At 46.4% G+C, this 17,744-nt stretch overlaps 1 protein-coding gene across 3 annotated transcripts; it reads left to right on the top strand.

Annotated features, from left to right (window-relative positions):
- Positions 1-214: 214 nt before the first annotated feature.
- Positions 215-17,540, top strand: TLR4 (toll like receptor 4). Of its 3 annotated transcripts, none has more exons than XM_080561389.1 (4): positions 215-1,607; positions 4,326-4,557; positions 5,394-5,560; positions 6,886-17,540. In XM_080561389.1, exons 2-4 carry the CDS (start codon positions 4,453-4,455, stop codon positions 9,143-9,145), a joined length of 2,532 nt encoding a protein of 843 aa, XP_080417515.1. In that variant the 5' UTR covers positions 215-1,607; positions 4,326-4,452; the 3' UTR covers positions 9,146-17,540. The 3 variants fall into 3 exon arrangements, with proteins under 3 accessions (XP_080417515.1, XP_080417514.1, XP_080417513.1); XM_080561388.1 differs by having other exon boundaries at positions 215-2,798; XM_080561387.1 differs by having other exon boundaries at positions 215-2,817.
- The last annotated feature ends 204 nt before the right edge of the window (positions 17,541-17,744 follow it).

Raw genomic sequence — 17,744 nt, 5'->3', positions numbered from 1 at the left:
AGGAGTGACCATGGTTCATCCGAGGCAGAAGGGCAGGGAGCTGCGGGGCTGCGTGGTGCCAGCCTGCCTCTCCCACAGGACAAGGGAGCTCCCCCATCACGCGCTGCCTGCCCACCAGCACTTGGCGAGCAAATCCAGATGTCTCCACCATCCGTGTGAAATCCGTGTGAAACCGTTTAGACTAAACACTGACTTCAGTAAAATGTAGGGCTCCTATATGACCTGACGTAGTCCATATGGAGTACCTGCCACAGATAGTGACTGCCTTGACACTGATTAATCACTTCCTCTAGTCGTATATTCGTCCCTGAACACCTGACACAGTTCTTCCCTAATAGCTTTTGCATAGTTCTGGAGTATTCATATGACCTTGGCTTTGGGGAATAACCCATCTGATGACACACATTACCTACTTCCATGTAGGCTCGGATGCTTTTGATCAAACTAACTTGGACAGTAGCTTTTGGATTTGTTTCTTTCCCTTGTGTACACTCCTACCTGTCCTTTTCTACAGTGGGAAAGAGCTCAGCTGTGCTGATTGTGCTTTGTTTTGAGTGGCACCATTTGCAGTTGGCTGGGGCTTGGTCAGTGCTACATAGCTTGTGCAGACTGGCTCTGATTCTACCTTCATGTGCTTACCTGCCACTTAGAGACACAGGCACAACAAGCAATCTGCATTACTGATTCTCTGTGCTTCAAAACTAGCAGTTTCTATGATGTGATTAGATGTAATGATGTAAATGATCTGTAACTAGAGTCATTCATTGCTCAACAGACAGCGGCGAAGCTTTCTTAACACCCCAAACTCAATGCAGAGTTTCTCCCTCAATCTGAACAGTTATCTTCTCCAATGCTACAAGATCCAGAAGCAAAGGCAAGAGGTCTGAGCTTCCATCAGATGTGAAATGATTACACCCACTTCACATGGCAGAGCTTCACAGGTGAGAGTTACAGGCATCAAGGCAGTGTAATGAGGACCCTTTCTGATGACATCAGTTTCTCAGCTTCTCCACCAGCCCAGGCACAGCGGGAGGATCAGCACCGTCACTATACAGCGTCTGCCAGGTCGGCCGGGGACTGCTGTGTGAGGCGGTGACTCACCATTTCCAGGAAGCAACGTGTTTGTGATATTTGCAGCAAGAGCATCTTAAAGCCATTTTCAGATATTTTTTTTTTCATTGTGATTTATAAAAATTGTTTTTCCCAGCAGAATAGCTGGGAAAATTCAACATGCTGTTACTTTTTTGAGACATTTTCTTTTCCTATTTACTCAGACAACCTTTCAGGCTTGGACAGATGACTCAGCTGCGAAGTAAAAGGAGGGACCACGTGTCAGCTGAACCTTAAGCATTCAGTAACTGTCTATGCACCCTGAACCTAGATCCCAGCTGCAACATGATGAGATTTAAGCTTAATTCACCCCAAGTGACTGCTAAGCTGAGCTGTATTAACTGATACACTGCTAGTTAGGAAGGCACATATGGCCAGTGCTGCGACCCATCTGAAAGCAATACAGCATCGGGTGGTACGGCGTGCCTGACCTTCTCAACTATGTTTGGAAGTTCTCCTGGTGCTCCCCATCTCTAGCTCTGCAAATACTGTGTTGTGTAAGTACCAGCATTTCATGGATGCTCTCACCTATCTGATCCCTGACTCACAGCCAAATAGTTATTACACATGGTCCTTTCACTCAAAATAAAACCTGCTTTGCTCATTCTTGAAACAGTTCTTGCTATGTTCCTCAACCCCCATTTGCAGATAGACTTGGGGACCTGTTTAGCCTGACTGCTGAGCCAAGTACAGCCTCTCTTGTGGGCAATAGTCGTTGATCTACATGTGATACTGGGTTAGACGTGACCTCGAAATCACCATAGATACAGACTGCCCTATTTGTTCTCATGGCTGGGACATTATGCAGCTACGTTTGCTCCAGCTAACCTCATAGTGAACAAACACTGAAGTTCTCTGTCTGCCTTTGCCTCCTTAGCAAGTTGCTGGGTTGGTTTGCAGATGTTCGTATATTGTCTACACACCAGTTCTCTCAATGAAATGTATGCAGGATGTCAGCAGTTGTCTTGTCCAAGAGTTTATCTAACTTTTGTGTTCAGCTGGAGTTCCTTTTTTTTTTTTTTCTTTTTTTTGGGGTTTAAATATATGCAATAGTACAACACGTTTTGTCAGTACAACTATGTTGTGGCCATCTTATGCTGGGTAATACTTTGCTTCAGATGACAGGGGTTGCGTATATGCTGTCTGCTGTTGTGTTACTTATATTATAATAATGTTCAGGAGAACAAAGATTATCCTGGCAGGTGTTTTTAGAAACACTGAGATTTCTGTAACACCTCCTTCCTGAAAGATCTTTGATGATCCTACTAGAAAATTGCCAGCACAGTGAATCATGTTATATTTTAGATGTTATTCTTGTCACTTTAAAGGATTCCAAATAATACTTTTGTTTCTTGTGAACTGAAAGAGGCAATTACAGAGACATTATGGCTTTCTACAGTCATTGCACATTGTATGCAAGCTGAAGAATATGAAGTTAACTGGCATTGACTTTCTAAACTGGTGGCTGGGTTTGATTTGCTAGCTTGCAAGTTTTCAGCCTGTGCCCCATCTCTTGCAATTTCTGTAGGATTTGTCCTTGAACCAATGATGATATGCATTGTGAAACTGTCCCCTGTGATAAAAGCAGCACGTTCTTTGAATGTCCTTCAAGTTGTACTTTCCACTTGACTCCTAAGCATGGCTGTTGGATGGATTTTGTGACGCTCCCAAACTCTCCAACATCTTCAGTGAGTCTCCATTGACATGGTAATTTCTAGAGCATACTTCAGGCTCATCTCAGCTTTAGATAAAAATTAAATGTGGATTGCTTCATTCTGCATATTGAATACTAAAGGACATGCTCATTTGTCCTTTCTGCAGACACATGATGCTCTGCCAATTTCCTTAATCCAGGCACAGAAGCAGTCAGCAATTGTTTCCATTCACTTTTGATTCCGTCTGTAAAAGGAAATACCTGCAATCACAAGAGGCTTTTCAGAACAAGGATTTTGTAGAACTTGCCCAATTTCAACAAACTTTTTGTCTGCTGGCTTAATGGGCGCTATCTGGCTGCACATCAGGGTGTCAGTTTTAGCTTCCATTGTGCTGATGTGTTTTTTATCACAGAGACCATCCATTATTTTAGGATTTCCCCATCCCTCAGTGGCCCTCTACTGACCTTGCCAAAGAAGTCCTGTGTCCATCCCCCCTCCCTGAGATTTTATCTTTTTCTCTGTAAGTGGATTGCTCACTGGCCTGGTGTTTCAGTTTATATTTACTATCAACATTCACAGACTTTCATGTGTAGTCGCTCCCTGTTCCATCTACTTCTAGACTAGTATCCTATCCTCATCTCCCATTTTTGCCGTTTTTCTGTGTTAATGATATTCCACAACCCTACAGCTAGATCCCCGGTAACAACTCTTATTTATCTACAGAAAGACATGAGTAGATACAATAAAACACCACCATTTATCAGAGTAAATGAAGGCAAGGAGCTTTATTAGAAAGCTCACAGCTGAATTAAATTGGTATTACCAACACTTGGCTTTTTCAAAGCCTCCCCCAGAAACAACAGCTGTGTCTGCACTGTGAGTTAAGGATGGTGTTGAGATGGCCCTCCACATGGATTTTGTAGCAAGGCTTCAAACCCCAACCCCAGCTCTCCCAGCTTGTCCCAGCCAAGGGCAGGGGTGCAGGGTGCCCAGCACGGCACTGCGGGCTGAGCAGTGTCTGGGGCTCCGACTGCTGCGTGGTCGGATCTCCTCTGCTCGCCCCTCGTACATGGCCCCGTGCAGCCTTTCCCTGCGATGATGCGATACTGAGGCCCAGTAAATCCTAAGTGTGTGTTCATGAGATCTCAGCCTTAGCTAAACCAGTAACATAATAGTTACTGGGCTCAGGAAAATATTTGCCCAAGGTGAGCACTTGCCCTGGGAGCATGGCAGGGGGATGAATGCAGAGACTCATTTGCTCTACACAGTGCATTCACATTATGGGATGTGAAACCTGGCCTTCTGGAAATTCGACTCACAATTTCACAAAAGTTTCCCTTTTTTTTCCACCAATTTAGCCTGAGCTAATCTGAGGTAATCGAGTCAAGTGACACACTGGTACAACACATATTGCTCTTTAATTTCTAGTCCAAATTACACCTTTTGTTACTTCCTTTTTTTCTTCCTTTTTTAAACACAGAGTTGCAAGAAGCACAAGTCACTCCAAGCATGTCTAGAAACTGGGCAGTCACCAGTTTCACTTCCCCTTGTTCTCTGCAGCTCGCAGTGACATGCGGTGAGAAGCAGGAGCGGTGGGAGGCAGCGCTCAGCATTTCAGGAGGTTTCTCGCTCCAGGTCCTTGCGTGACACCCTTGGTGCTTTCTTCTGCACGCCTGGCCTCCTGAAGATGCCCAGGAGAGCAGCTCTCCTCCCGTGGACGTTCGGGGAGCTGCTGCGGCTGGCGCTCATCCTGTCGCAGCTGGCAGTCTGCCTCCTCAGTCCCTGTTTGGAGGTACGTGATCTCTGCATGAGCACGAAATCCTTCTGCTTCTCTGGTGCAACTTTCCCCTCTGCTTGGGAGATTTGTGCATCAGATCTGTCGTGTGTTAGTTTTCTTACAGAAGCTCATCTTTCTTCCAAGGCTGTTACCAAGGCAATTGAAATATTTGAAGTAAACGCTGGTCTCAAAAACACCTGAGAACCAGAACAAGCAGCACGAATCATTTCTTCTTCTTGGCTTTCTGCACCTCTGAGGTTACTACACTACAGCTAAACTAATAGATTATGTGTCCCTTCAGGAAGAGATCCAAGCCTTGTCTAAAAATTCTGCAAATTATGATATTTTAGCCTGATTTGTGCTGTAGAGTGACTTCACCGGTACCCCAAATACCTGGCACTGATGAACTGCCTTTTGCAAACTTTACTTATTACTCACAGACTAATTTCTGTTAGAGCTGCCTGCTTCTCTGCAATGTGTCAAAGCTGAGCACTGATCCGGGGCACACCATACATCCCCTGAGTTTGTTTCGCTGGCTCTTTCAGAGGTTGCTGCTGGTTCATCCATAGCCTCAAGGAACACTGTCCTGTGGTTTTGCACCTGCTTCAATCAGCAAGAAATGTAGCTCTTCCTGGGGAGCAGGACTGTTTCTACCAGAGGTGGGAGAGATGCTTAGGATATATGAGATTATTTCCTGAAGCTCAGGGCAGCTCATTTAGAACTGAACTTCAAAATTCACTTAGAAATGAACTATGTGGTAGTCGCTCTGCTCCTGCTTTCCTGACAGTATAATTTTCTGACATTTTGTGAAGAGTGGGTGTTGACTGTGAATGGATCTGCCACTGTTACAGGTCATCCCTAGCAAAGCTTTCAGATGCATGGGGCTGAACATCTCTGGAGTTCCCCCTGAAGTCCCAAACACCACCCAGGAGCTGGACCTCAGCTTCAACAATCTGAAATCACTGAGCTCAAATTATTTTTCATCAGTCCCTGAACTGCAGCTTCTGGATCTTTCAAGGTAATGAGCCTTTTTTATGTGGTTACTGGTCAATCTGACTTCACCAGCTGGGTCTCAACAGTTCCAGATTTTGGGGTCTTGTTGATTTTGGCTGTTTATTGTTTTGGTCTTGACTTTATCCCTCTGTCTGTCTCTCTGCACATGCCCATGGCAATGAAGTACAGCTTTTAGTCCAGTTACTGAGGGCACACTCTCTCAGAGCTGGGCTTGTCAGTCTGATCTTGTAGGACACGATGTGAGAGGGAGGAGGATGTTTTACTTCTTTCTGAACAAGAAAAATGCCAGACTTTTCACTGTTACAAAAACTCCAAAGTGGAACATGGAACATCTTGGATCTTGGGGAAACTGTTTTTCTAATCACATCTAAAAAAAAAAAAAAATTACATTCATTTTCTAAAAGGTTGTTTTAAAATATCAACATATCTCTTTTCCTTTCTACTCACATATCTGGGGGAGGAGATGAGGGAGGCTTATTAGCAAATTTGAATTGATGTATAATTTCCATTGACTTGAGACAATAGTTTCTACGAGTAAATTGTTTCACTGAAAAATGTCACTCAGTCCCATCACAGTTACAGCTCTGAAGTAGCTGAGTGGCAGAGCAGGTTTGCTGTAAGGCACTGACTGGGTTGTAAAGCTCATTCTGCTTGAGTTCGTTACAGAATGGGTTTGGGTCTCAAACTTGGGTCTTCTTGTGTGAAACCACCTTTAGGCAGCCACACTCCTCTTCACTCTCCATTTTCTCTTTTAGAACCAACATGACCAGGGGTCTGTTCCCTCTCAGATATCAGCAAAACTGCTGGGTTGTGAGCTTTGCAACTGCTGCATCAGTCCTGTGCCGGGGGACTGCCCAGCTGTTGCTGAGAGAGTCTGGAAGCTGTGAGAGTGCAAGATGTAAAGGAGTCCTCTATCTGGTTGGCTCTGCCATCCATGATGAGCATCAGAGCCTTACTTTGGCCTAAAAAGAAAACTAAAATGCTTCTGTCCTGCCGCCTGCCTGAATTTTGGCCATGGCTCCAGGTCTCTTGCTTTGCAACTGAAATTCAGATTTAGGATGAGGAGGAGAGAGAAGTTCTCCTGCTATGGGAGGGTTCCTTTTGCATGGCTGGTTAATGGTGCGCCTTCCTGGGAAATGACTGTGTTCACCTGCAGATTGAGGAAGGAGGGGCTGGGTTCAGGAGCACAGCAAAACCAAGCTAAGCCCCAGCAAGATGTTGAGTCTGAGAACATTGCATTAGCACTTAGTGCAGTAGTGTTAGTGAACGTAGAGTAAAAGAGTACGTTTATTCATTCATCTACACTTATCCTCTTTTCTTGCCCACCAGGTGCCACATCCATACAATAGAAGATAACTCTTTTGTGGATCTTCATGAACTTTCCACCTTAATTTTAACTGCCAATTCCCTCCGGTACCTGGGGTCAGCAACCTTCTATGGTTTAACATCTCTGAAAAAACTAGTATTGGTGGAAACCAACATATCCTCTCTGACTGACCTACCAATTGGACACTTGCATACCCTACAGGAGCTGAATTTGGGCCACAACAACATTGCTTCATTGAAGCTCCCCAATTATTTTTCCAACCTGACCTCTCTCAGGCACCTGAGCTTTTTCTCCAATAAGATTACGTATATCTCCAAAGGAGACCTTGATGCCCTGTGTGAAGCAAACAGGCTCAACCTCACTTTGGTGCTCTCTCTGAATAATATAAAATACATCCAGCCGGGGTCCTTTGCAAAGATTCATCTTGGTGAACTAGTTCTGAGGTCCTCTTTTGAGAACTTCCATGACATGCACACTTCTCTTCATGGCCTGGCAGGGCTACAGGTCAACAGACTAATAGTTGGAGAATTCAGGGACAATCAGAAACTGGAAGATTTTCAGAATGGACTCTTGAGTGGACTCTGCCAGGTACAGATGCAGGAGTTTGTCTTAATCTGTTTCAGGAATTTTGAGAATAACACGGACACCCTTTTTAACTGTATAGGCAACGTCTCCAGTATTCGGCTGGTGAACGTCAATCTTGAAGAGCTGTCAGAGGTTCCTATGTTTCCTCAAGTGAAACATCTGGAATGCAAGAAATGCAAGTTTAAGGAAGTGCCTGCTGTGAAGCTGTCCCTCTTTAAGGAGCTGAGAGTGCTTCGTATTACCCAGAGCAAACACCTTAATAGCTTCCGGCAGAAATTTAAGAATCTAACTTACCTGGAGGTCATAGATTTGAGTGAGAATCGGCTCTCCTTCACTTCATGCTGTTCTCCTCAGTTTCCTGGGTCTGCAAACTTGAGACACTTGAACCTAAGCTTCAATTCTGACATCAGTTTGACTGGAGACTTCACCAATGTGAAGAATCTCTTATACTTGGACCTTCAGCACACAAAGTTAGACGACCATGGCACCTACCCTGTCTTTCTATCCCTTCAGAAACTCATTTACCTTGATATTTCCTATACCAAAACTCATGTTAAATCCGATCATGTATTTCATGGCCTGAACTCTCTGCAAGTGCTCAAGATGGCAGGCAACTCCTTTGAGAACAATAAATTGTCCAATAACTTCAAAAACTTGAGCCACCTCCACACCTTGGATATTTCAAATTGCAAATTAGTACAGGTGGATCAAAGCACATTTAATGCTCTCTCTGAACTAAAAGAGCTGAACATCAGCAACAATAAGCTCCTGACCTTTGATCCTGTAGTCTACAAGCCACTCCAAGCTCTCACAGCCCTGGATTTCAGCCACAACCAGCTGAGTGTCCTGTTGGACTCAGCCCTGGAAATCCTGCCTGCTAGTCTGGTCTACCTAGATCTCTCTCACAACTTGTTTGAATGCTCGTGCAGTTACCTGAACTTTATGAAATGGATCAAAGAAAAGGAGGACCTGCTGCAGAACAAGCATTTAATGGTATGCCACACACCTGCATATGTGAAGAACTTGAGCCTGTCAAGCTTCTACATGTCCTCCTGCCGTCCCAACCCAAGCACAGTGGCATGCTCAGTGGTCATATTGCTTGCTGCAGTGGTGTTCATATTCCTGATTTACAAGTACTACTTCCAGCTCTACTACATCTTGGTGCTGCTCAGTGGATGTAAACACTCTGCAGAAAGGGGACCCACCTATGATGCCTTTGTTATCCACTCCAGCAAAGACCAAGAATGGGTGATAAAAGAGCTGGTTGAACCCTTAGAAGGAGGAAAACCTCCCTTCCAACTTTGTCTTTACTACAGGGATTTCCTACCAGGGGTACCCATTGTCACCAACATCATCCAAGAAGGTTTTCTAAGTAGCAGAAATGTCATTGCAGTCATCTCCACCAACTTTCTGGAGAGTAAGTGGTGTAGCTTTGAGTTTGACATTGCCCAGTCCTGGCAGCTGGTTGAAGACAAGGCTGGAATCATCATGATTGTACTCGAAGAAGTGAATAAGACCTTGCTGAGGCAGAAGCTGGGGCTGTCCCGATACCTCAGGAGGAACACCTACCTAGAGTGGAAAGACAAGGAGATAAGCAAGCATATCTTCTGGAGGCAGCTCACAGGAGTCCTGCTACAGGGCAAAAAATGGAATCACGAGGAGGAAAAGCTCATGTGAAGAGAAAGATCACTTCTGTCTTGTCTCCCATCCTGGCCTTGGCTGATGATGGCTGGCGCTCAGAAGCTGGCTCTTCTGTGGCTGTTCAGAGCTGGAGGAGGTGGATGGAGGCACTGTAAAAGCACTACAGAAACATCCATGAGCCCTTCCTCATGGGAACTTGCAAGCTAAGGAGTGACAGCAGCTAGAAGAGCTGCAGATGCCTGAGCTCTGTGATTGTCTGTAGCTGTCAGCTGAAGCTGGTCCAGCAATTCTCGCAGTCTCATAGGCTGGAGAATGGATGTAAGAATGGATGGATCTTACCACCATTTGTCTGCCTCTGAAAGAGGATTTGGGTCCAGGGGACACTCAGTGGAACTTCAGGGTCTGTCACTTTGAGTGGACCCAGGACTTCCTGGGGAGAGCAAAGGAACAGGAAAGAGAAACAAGGTTTGGATCCTGAAAATACTGAATCATGCTTCCTAGGAAGGCTTGCCCAGGGGAAAATCCCTACAGAGGGAAATGGGCTGCCCTACAGCCACAGACCATCTGGCAACCACTCGGTAAAGCTGAGCAGTTATGTCATCAATGTGTGTAGGGGTTGTTAGTGGTGGGAAATTTCCCCAAAATGTTTGATTAAATTTTATTTGTACCAAGACCAAATATTGAAACCCCCAGATATTTCCATGACCTGCAACTCTTATTTATGTCCAGACTATGTAGCATTTGGGGGAGTGGTTTGGGATTTTTGTGTGGGGTCTGAAGGTTAGTGGGACCAGAAGAAGCTGCAGAAATGCTTAAAATCTTTAAAGTCAAGATATTTCTTTGCCACGGCTGCTTCTCCTGGTCCAACGTTTCTTTAGAGCCAGACAATTGTAGAATAAGCTTTTCTACCATATGTACCAGCCTTAATTCACTGGTGTAAGGTGCCAGAGGAGTCTCCAGCCCATGGGATGAAATGGGCCTTAGATATGGTCAGACCTAGCCACGAGCCCCTCTTCCTTCCCCCACCACCCTATGGCATCCTCTGGTCCCGTAGGGCATCTGAAGGGTTTGGCTGCTGCAGTAACGGGTCGGAGGCCGGAAGGGAGAGTTTTGCTTTTGTTTCACTGAGAACGTGCCTGGCATTTCCCAGGGAGAAGAGAAAGAGGTGAAAAGCCTGGGTTAGCTAAACTAAATGTATCCCAGCACTACCCTGAATAAAGGGAGGGGAACTCTAAATGCCATTCAGTCATATTGCTGAGAACTCTATTGATGTGTTGAATATTGAATGCTGCTGGAGTATTGGTCTCTATTTACAGAAGGCTTTGGTTGGGATTAATCACTGAATTAGTCTAGTTTTAAACTTGCAAATCCTTCTATAATCAATGACGTTCTACAGAGGTAAAACAGAAGCAATTGAGTGGTGAATCAGATCTGATATTTATTCAGAAGGGCCTGATCCATCTCACTTTTCTCAGCACCAGCCAGCAACATTGCCATGGAAGCCAGTGATAGGCGAGACTGACTTCAGACACTATTTGCAAAAAAGGGAGAGCTAATTTCAGGGTTCATGCTGGCAAAAGCCGAATCACAGTCCCCACTCCATGAGCTCTGTCAGCCGTAGATCGGGATAACGCTACCAAAAAACCTACAGCCCTCTCTAAGGTCTTTTGTGACCCATGAGGCAAAGCTTTAATAAAACTAAGCTGGATGCTGCGTTTGCTTGCCCAGATGGCTTGTTCTGCATCTGCTGAGCATTGTTGCAGCCATATCGGAAGCACGATGCTCCTTGCCTCTGCCATGACCACGGTGCCCAGAGCAGCACCCCAGATCCTCACCCAGAGCAGGGTTTGGGGTCTGGTGGGAGCCCACCTGGGGCAGGCAAAGGCACAGGAGACGTGGGCACAGCTCAAGGTTCCCTGCATCGAGGCCACAGGAGAGCACGGAGGACAAAGCAAATATTAGCCCATACCTCAGCAGCCACAAGTTAAATTGGAAAACGAATGAGGGAAAATGAAATGGGGTGGGAGTTACTGCTCCTGAATTGAGCAGCACGGAAGTGACATTTCTCCCTCGCTCTTTCTCTCTGCGGCTCCTCTGCAAACAATTCAGTGTATATGTATTTCTGGCACAAAGCACAGCCTCCTATGATTCTTGATTGTAATTATAATAATGGGTTTCAGAAAGTCTGCAAGTGGTTCTGGGCATTATAATAAGGGTTTAGGACAGTATTGTTTAAAAAGCGAGTGTTTGTTGAATATCAAAGCAACTTCAGGAGGAGAGCAGGGGTGATGATGAGAGGAGGCTCCCACCTGTACAGTTTAAGCAGAAACCAGTCGCTTGTCATCCTTGTCCTCTTCACACACGCTCAGAGTCTCCGCAGCAGAGGCAGATATGTGAATTGCCCCGGGCCTTCCTGCCACCCAAGACAAAGCACAAAGCCATCACAGCTCCTGGAAGGTGTGAGGGGAGGGAGGTGGTGAGACAGAGACTGGAGCATTCAGAAAGTGAGGGAAATGGATGATGTTCATCCTCTGCGAGCCCAGTCAACACCATTCCTCTTTCCCTCGATGCATTTAGATATTTCCCTTAGCCTTAGCAGTAGCTGGTGCTTTGAAGATACAAGCTGATTTATTTTATTGTCAAGACCTGCATAAGAAGCAGGATTTTTTTTTTTTTTCTGCAAGGCACAATGCTCAGCAGGACAGGCTGGCTGAGGACACGAACACCCCTCGATGGGACCTGGGTGCCAGGCAGGACTGTGTGCTGCAGTTTTCCACCTGTGCAGCCACAGGCTTTGCTGGGTGAGATGCTCCCAACCCTCCCTCTGCCCAGCCTGACCTGGCAGTGACTGTCTGCCACCAAAAGTACTCCGTGGTTTATGAGCTGAGGAGGGAAAAGGCTGTGAACAATTGTGTTTTCAAGGCTGTGAACAATTGTATTTTCACTATCTAGCAGGGAAAAATTAGATTTGGTTTTAGAAGACTCAGAACAACTTTCTTTTCCCACTAAAAGAAGAGCAAATCCTCCTCTCAAACCAAAACAGTGCTAGGTCAAAGAAAAAATATTGTAGATCACACACGTATATATTTGCCCTCGTTATAGGAAGCAAATTTCCAAAAGAACACTCATGTCTCCAAACATGTTGGTATGCATTTTTGTTTGAAAGTGTTCACTGTGCAGCAGGTAGCTTTAATATTATTATTTACTCATGTGGGTGAATAAATGAGCAAGCAACCAAACATCCGTGCAGGTCTGCATTCATCTCTCATGTAAATAGCAGAGCATGTTCCAGTTATTAAAGCATCTATGTGGCCCAGGTCATAAAAACAGATGGAGATGAAGCTCCAAAGGGCTGTTGCAGCCAAGATAATTTCATCTCATCTGTAACAGGGATGTGCCCTGATTTCAATATGTGCTTAATTTGACCCAAGCGAAGCGCCAGTACAGACGGAGCTCCGGTCCTACTTGTGTGGCAGAGATTGATGTCTCCGAGGAAGGCATCACGATGTGCCAGCATCATCGCTAAGATGTAGTTTGCAGCGAGGGCTCTGAACTGAGCAAACCCTTGTTAGCATGATTGTATTTGTGGTCTCCACACTGTAGCAGGGACATTATGTAAAAATGGAAAAGAGAGCCACTGGCATTTCTGCCTGCCTGGCTCTGGCTGGCTGCAGGAACAGCACTGCATGAAGACTCCCTTGGCCTCCCCAAGTATTAGCACAGATTTCTAGTGTCAGTTTAAAAAAACACACACAACACAACAAGAAAAAGCAGCTGGTTTCTCTGGACTGACTGATATTTGACAAGAACAGGTTGAAACTTTTCTGGAAGAGTGCTTGTCCTTTGGGAAATGCTATTTTGTAGGTGGTTTATGTAATTTAATGAGGTAGTGCAGAGAATCTATGGAACAGAAATAGTCATAGCAGGGTTTCTGGCTCAGTATTGCATGGGGTTGTAATCTTGGAACAGTCACTTCCCATGGGAACAGCGATTTTAACAATGTTTTGGAGAGGTTGGAAAAAAAAGATTTCCAAAAAAAAGTTAAGTTGCTCCATAACATCACTTTTTAAAATGCTGGTTTAGTCTCAGGCTGTTGTGTGTCACAATAAATTTTAGTTCTGAAATTTCTTTCAATTTGTATAATCTGACTAACCTTCCAAAACAAAAGCAAAATACAAAAATGCTTCCACCTACACAAAATTAAAAAACACAAAACTCATGATTTTTCAGCTTTGTACCGTGCTGAGAAGCAGAACTTTTTACAAAACGGAAATTCCACCTCCATGAGAGCTCGTATGCTGACCTTCTGAAAGTTAAACCTTCACCTGGCTGTATCACGTATGTCGTATGGGCCATAAAAAAACCACTGACAAATCCCCAGAATGAATTTCGCTAAGTGCTTTTTGCAAAACATCTCAAGTAAGTGCAGGCAATCAATATGAACTGCCTGAGACTGCGAGCAGTTGAACAGGGTGGGAAAGAAACAATTCCTTAACAAGTTGTTCTTTGCCGTCGCAGCTCAGGCGAAGAGCTGGGACAAGTGACGGCAAGGCACGATTTGCAGAATGTCTGCAAAGGGGTGCTGACCTTCCTCAACACCAAGGCTGTGCAGAGGGCAAAGTCACCGAGCAGCCAGCCCCGATCTCCCCGCGCTGCTGCATGCAGAGAGGGAAACATCGTGTAATTGGGTGCAGCTCTGGCAAAAGCCTTTAAAAACAAGAGAAAATAATAGAGGGAATAGGAAAGGGCTTGGTGCAGCATCTCAGGGAAGGTGGCTGCATATTAGCAGCTCAGTCGCTGGAGGTGGCTTAGCCCCAGGGTTTCCAGCACTGACAGCCTAAAGCACCTCGAAAGCAGAAGCTCTGCAGTAAGCCTGTTTTTAGGTGCCCCCTTTATGCGTAATAGTGATAGGAAAATGATGTGAAATCAGTGCCTCTGAGAAGCTGGTTTTCAGTCAAGTTTTTGCATACTGGTGCCTATTCGGAGAGTGACTAAGGCAGCAGTGTTGTGCTCTGCATTGCTCCTGAGAGGTGAGTGTGCTCAGTTCAGCAAGTCCTGCCGGGGGAAGCCCAGGCTTGGGACCTCTGAGATCCTCACCCTGCAGCTGCCATGCTACAGAGCCTGGTTTGCCCTCTCAAAATGTCAGCATGGGACATCCAGAATGGAAATCTCATTTTAATGATCCTCTTCATGTCTTCCCTGTATGGGCACCTCCCAGAGGCTCCCACCCACGTAGGGGAGAGGGGCTGAGGCATCATTTAAATATATTTAAAAGCAGCTGGTACTGTGGCCTTGAAATCTGTTATGTGCATGCCTTCACGTGTTCATTGGGGGAACCCTAAACCTGTTCTGCAATGCTTCCTACAACTTTGGTCTGCAAAAAGTGTGATTTGAGCTATTACTCTCACTCGGTGCCATTTCAGACAAGCATGACTGCACTTCCCTCAACCAGTTTTCTTGCATTGCATTGTTTCCCCCTGAAGCCTCCCTTTTTAGCAGACGAAACATCTGCACCTGAAAGCATGTCTGTATTTACTGGCTGCCCAGATCACATCCGTGGGCCCCTTCAGCCTTAGCAACGGTATTAAAGTCTCCTGGCCTTGCGGCAGCCCTGTGGCCCACAATATAGGGTGGGTGCTGGTTTGGGACCTGGGTCTGTGCCGGAGGGATGGAGATGCGCATCCCATGGGTGATGCCAGCCTTGTTCTGCTGGTGAGCAGGGCCAGGTGGTTGGAGAGCTCTTGGTGGGGAGGAGAGGGTTGGAAGGGGATGAAAGCAGAGCCTCGGCCATGGCTGCAGCTCAGGTGTGTGGCGGGGAGGCAGCGCACGGCCCCACACTTCCCAAAACCTCTGTTCTAAGGCATTAAGGGCGGTGGGGCAGCTCCTCAGCTGAAGCAAAGCTCACCCCCTCTAAGTTTTGGGGCTGTATCCCTCCAGCCAGAGGGTTTCGGATACTGCAGGCAGCTCAGCGATAAGAGAAGGCTGGTGTCTCAAGTGCTGTGTAAATAACAATGGGGTATTGTTAGGCAAAAAAGATTTAATTGCAGCCTACACTCCCAGAGAGGATAAAACAGACTTTTCTCAAGATCTAATCTCCAGTGTTTATCTCTTCTTTTCCCTTTCTCTCATCCTTTTCCTCTCCTCCATGTTTCTGTTTGCTCTCTTTCAGCTACCAGTGAGTGACCGAAATATGTGAAAGAAGGGCGGTTGGGAGGGGTCTTCTTTTTTTTAACTTTTTTTAAACAGTCTTTAAATCCTTTGGAGTGCCTGGGCCAGCACGAAGGATTAGCAGTAATTCCCCTGCCATTGCTTGCCTTTGACAATTCATTCCTCCCAGATCCCCTGGACCCGCTGCTGAATGCATTAACCGGGGGATGCGCTGGGCCCAAGCAGGGCCTGCTGTGATCCCCGCCTGCCGCAGGTGCTGCCGAGTGCCCCAACATGAGAAGTGCTGCCTGCTGTATCCCCCCTGCCTTGTTCTCTCTGTTCGTTAAGTTAATGAGTTCATTAAGATGTCCCTGTGCGGTGGGATTTACAGAGCAGGAGCACCCGGGTAGGTGCGACCCGGACCAGGGCCTACAAAAACCCCACTTTCTGCTCCTCAGCCCCATTTCCACCATCCTGGGGTTTCTGGGGTGCTCCATGGCTCTCTCCCCCTGCCAGCAAACATGTGCCTGGAGCAAGATCCTTCCAACCACTTTCCTGTCACCAGTTCTCCTCACAGACGCTTACATTTGGCTTTCTTAATGGGAAATAAGTGCAGTGACAGTGACGAAAGAAAGCAGCGTTTGGTCCCCCAGGACGCTCCATGCAGTTGTGCCCTCCAGTTAAAGCCCTTCCTGCCAACGTAGCTCTTTCTGCCATCCCCTCTCTGACTCTGTATAGAAATAAGCTGCTAATAAGAAAACCCAGGGTCTTCCCCCTCTCTGCTCCTCGTCCTTCTGACCTGCACAGACCCAGCAAGTCTGGGTTCCCCTCAGCAGCCCGGTGCTGCGCCGGGCCAGCCCCATGCCACGCTCCGCTGGTCCCCAAACCTCAGCAGCTGTGGCAGGGGGGTGGCATGAATCGGCACAGCCTCAGGCAGAAACTGCACGAGCTGGGCATGTTAGAGCTGGGCATGTTAGCACAGGACAGGGACACCCTTCAGGAGCTGCCCCAGGGGCCCCGCTTTCTCCTTCCCTGGGAGTTTGGGGCTATGAGGGGGGGCGAAGCTGCTGGGAGTGGAGCTACAGCCAGACCTGGGGAGCTGCTTACCCTCTGTGATAGCTGCTTCTCATGGAAAAATTGAATGTTTTATAAAGAGCCTCATGAAAGCAAAGCATATCATGATTTTGGTGTGAGGAGACGGCGAGCGAGATAGGAGCATCCCCTTAGATTTTCCTGCCAGAGGTTATTTACCTTCAGGAAGCTGCTGAATAAAAGATACAAAAATACAGCAGAAAGTAGTATTATTTTCTCCTTTCAAAGCATGATGGGAGGCATAAAAAAAACATTGTAAGGGGTATCTTTGAGTGTTGCCAGCCTGGGTTTGTCAGGGCAGAGTTTTCATGGAGCGCTCTCCGGGTGACCCAGTTTCTGAGACACAGGCACAGACACACTCGCATTCACGCACACACGCTGCAAGCCGCAATCCACAACTTTAATAACTGTGTGACATACAAAGGAGATTTTGATGCAAAGTGGAGCTGGCAGAGAAGTGGAAGGAAGTATCTGTTTTTTTTTTCCTTTATTTATTTATTTTTTTCCTTCAGTGCCACACCAGGATTGCAGTCAAGGTAGTTTCAACCTTCAGCAAGGACTGATGTTATTGTGGGTTCTACTTTTAATGACATTTAACAAGAAGTGGTAGCTCAGGGGGAGGGGAAACAAGGGTTTTCTTTTCTTTTCAGGAGGAATTTACTAGGGCTGTCAGGATTAAATGCATGAAGCGAATGCATATGGGGCTGCAAAGAGGGTTTAATAGCTTCGCTGCTGGTATTTGCCAGCCCTGCCGTACATCTGATTTAATATCTGTCTGTGCGGAGGTGTGTGTCTAAGGGTAGGTCCCAGCACCGTGGTCATGCCAGGGTGACTTTGCTGTCATCTATGGTTTTCTGGCTGTGGGTAAGGTATGGGCAACATGGGGCTGTGGGTATAGTTATGCAGTCAGTAATCTGTGTTTGCTTCTGAGAACTTCCCTTCGGGGGTGAGGCTGTGACTGCTCGAGTCCAGGTGACGAACATCACCTTTGCCACCATGATTTTGATCTACGGGGCTCTGCAGTGAGCTGGCAAATATTCACCTGAGTAGCTTCGCCGGGCCCCCAGGGCAAGTGCTGGCTGGAGGGGTGCTCCAAGCTGAACGGGAATGGGTCTGGGCAGCCCCAAATGCTCACATCCTTCCCAAGGTCATGCCAGGCTTCTGGATCGAAGGCAAGCACACTCCACCCAGGCTGATTCCCGCTGTCTTCTTCCCTGTATTTAAAGCAAAGCATAGAGCCTATTTACTTTAATATTGCAGGAAACGTCTAAAAATTAAACATCCTGATAAAATCTGGGATATAAGAAGGGGCTGTACATCAGAGAGGGAGGAACAACAGGACAACACCCAAAGAAGATGAATGCTGGGCCAGAAGGACAGCTCAGGATTCCCCCAG

This window comes from Anser brachyrhynchus (genome assembly GCF_964034855.1).
Source record: "Anser brachyrhynchus genome assembly, chromosome: 19".
Classification (NCBI taxonomy): Eukaryota; Metazoa; Chordata; class Aves; order Anseriformes; family Anatidae; genus Anser; species Anser brachyrhynchus.
Note: the sequence above shows the minus strand (reverse complement) of the source record. Positions and strands in the feature narration are given on the sequence as shown.

Bases quoted from the DNA above. Each gene is read 5' to 3' on its own strand.
- TLR4 (XM_080561389.1), top strand. From the start codon at position 4,453: ATGCCCAGGAGAGCAGCTCTCCTCCCGTGGACGTTCGGGGAGCTGCTG. The intron at 4,558-5,393 runs GTACGTGATCTC...CCACTGTTACAG, and splicing joins TCCTCAGTCCCTGTTTGGAG to GTCATCCCTAGCAAAGCTTT. The intron at 5,561-6,885 runs GTAATGAGCCTT...CTTGCCCACCAG, and splicing joins CAGCTTCTGGATCTTTCAAG to GTGCCACATCCATACAATAG.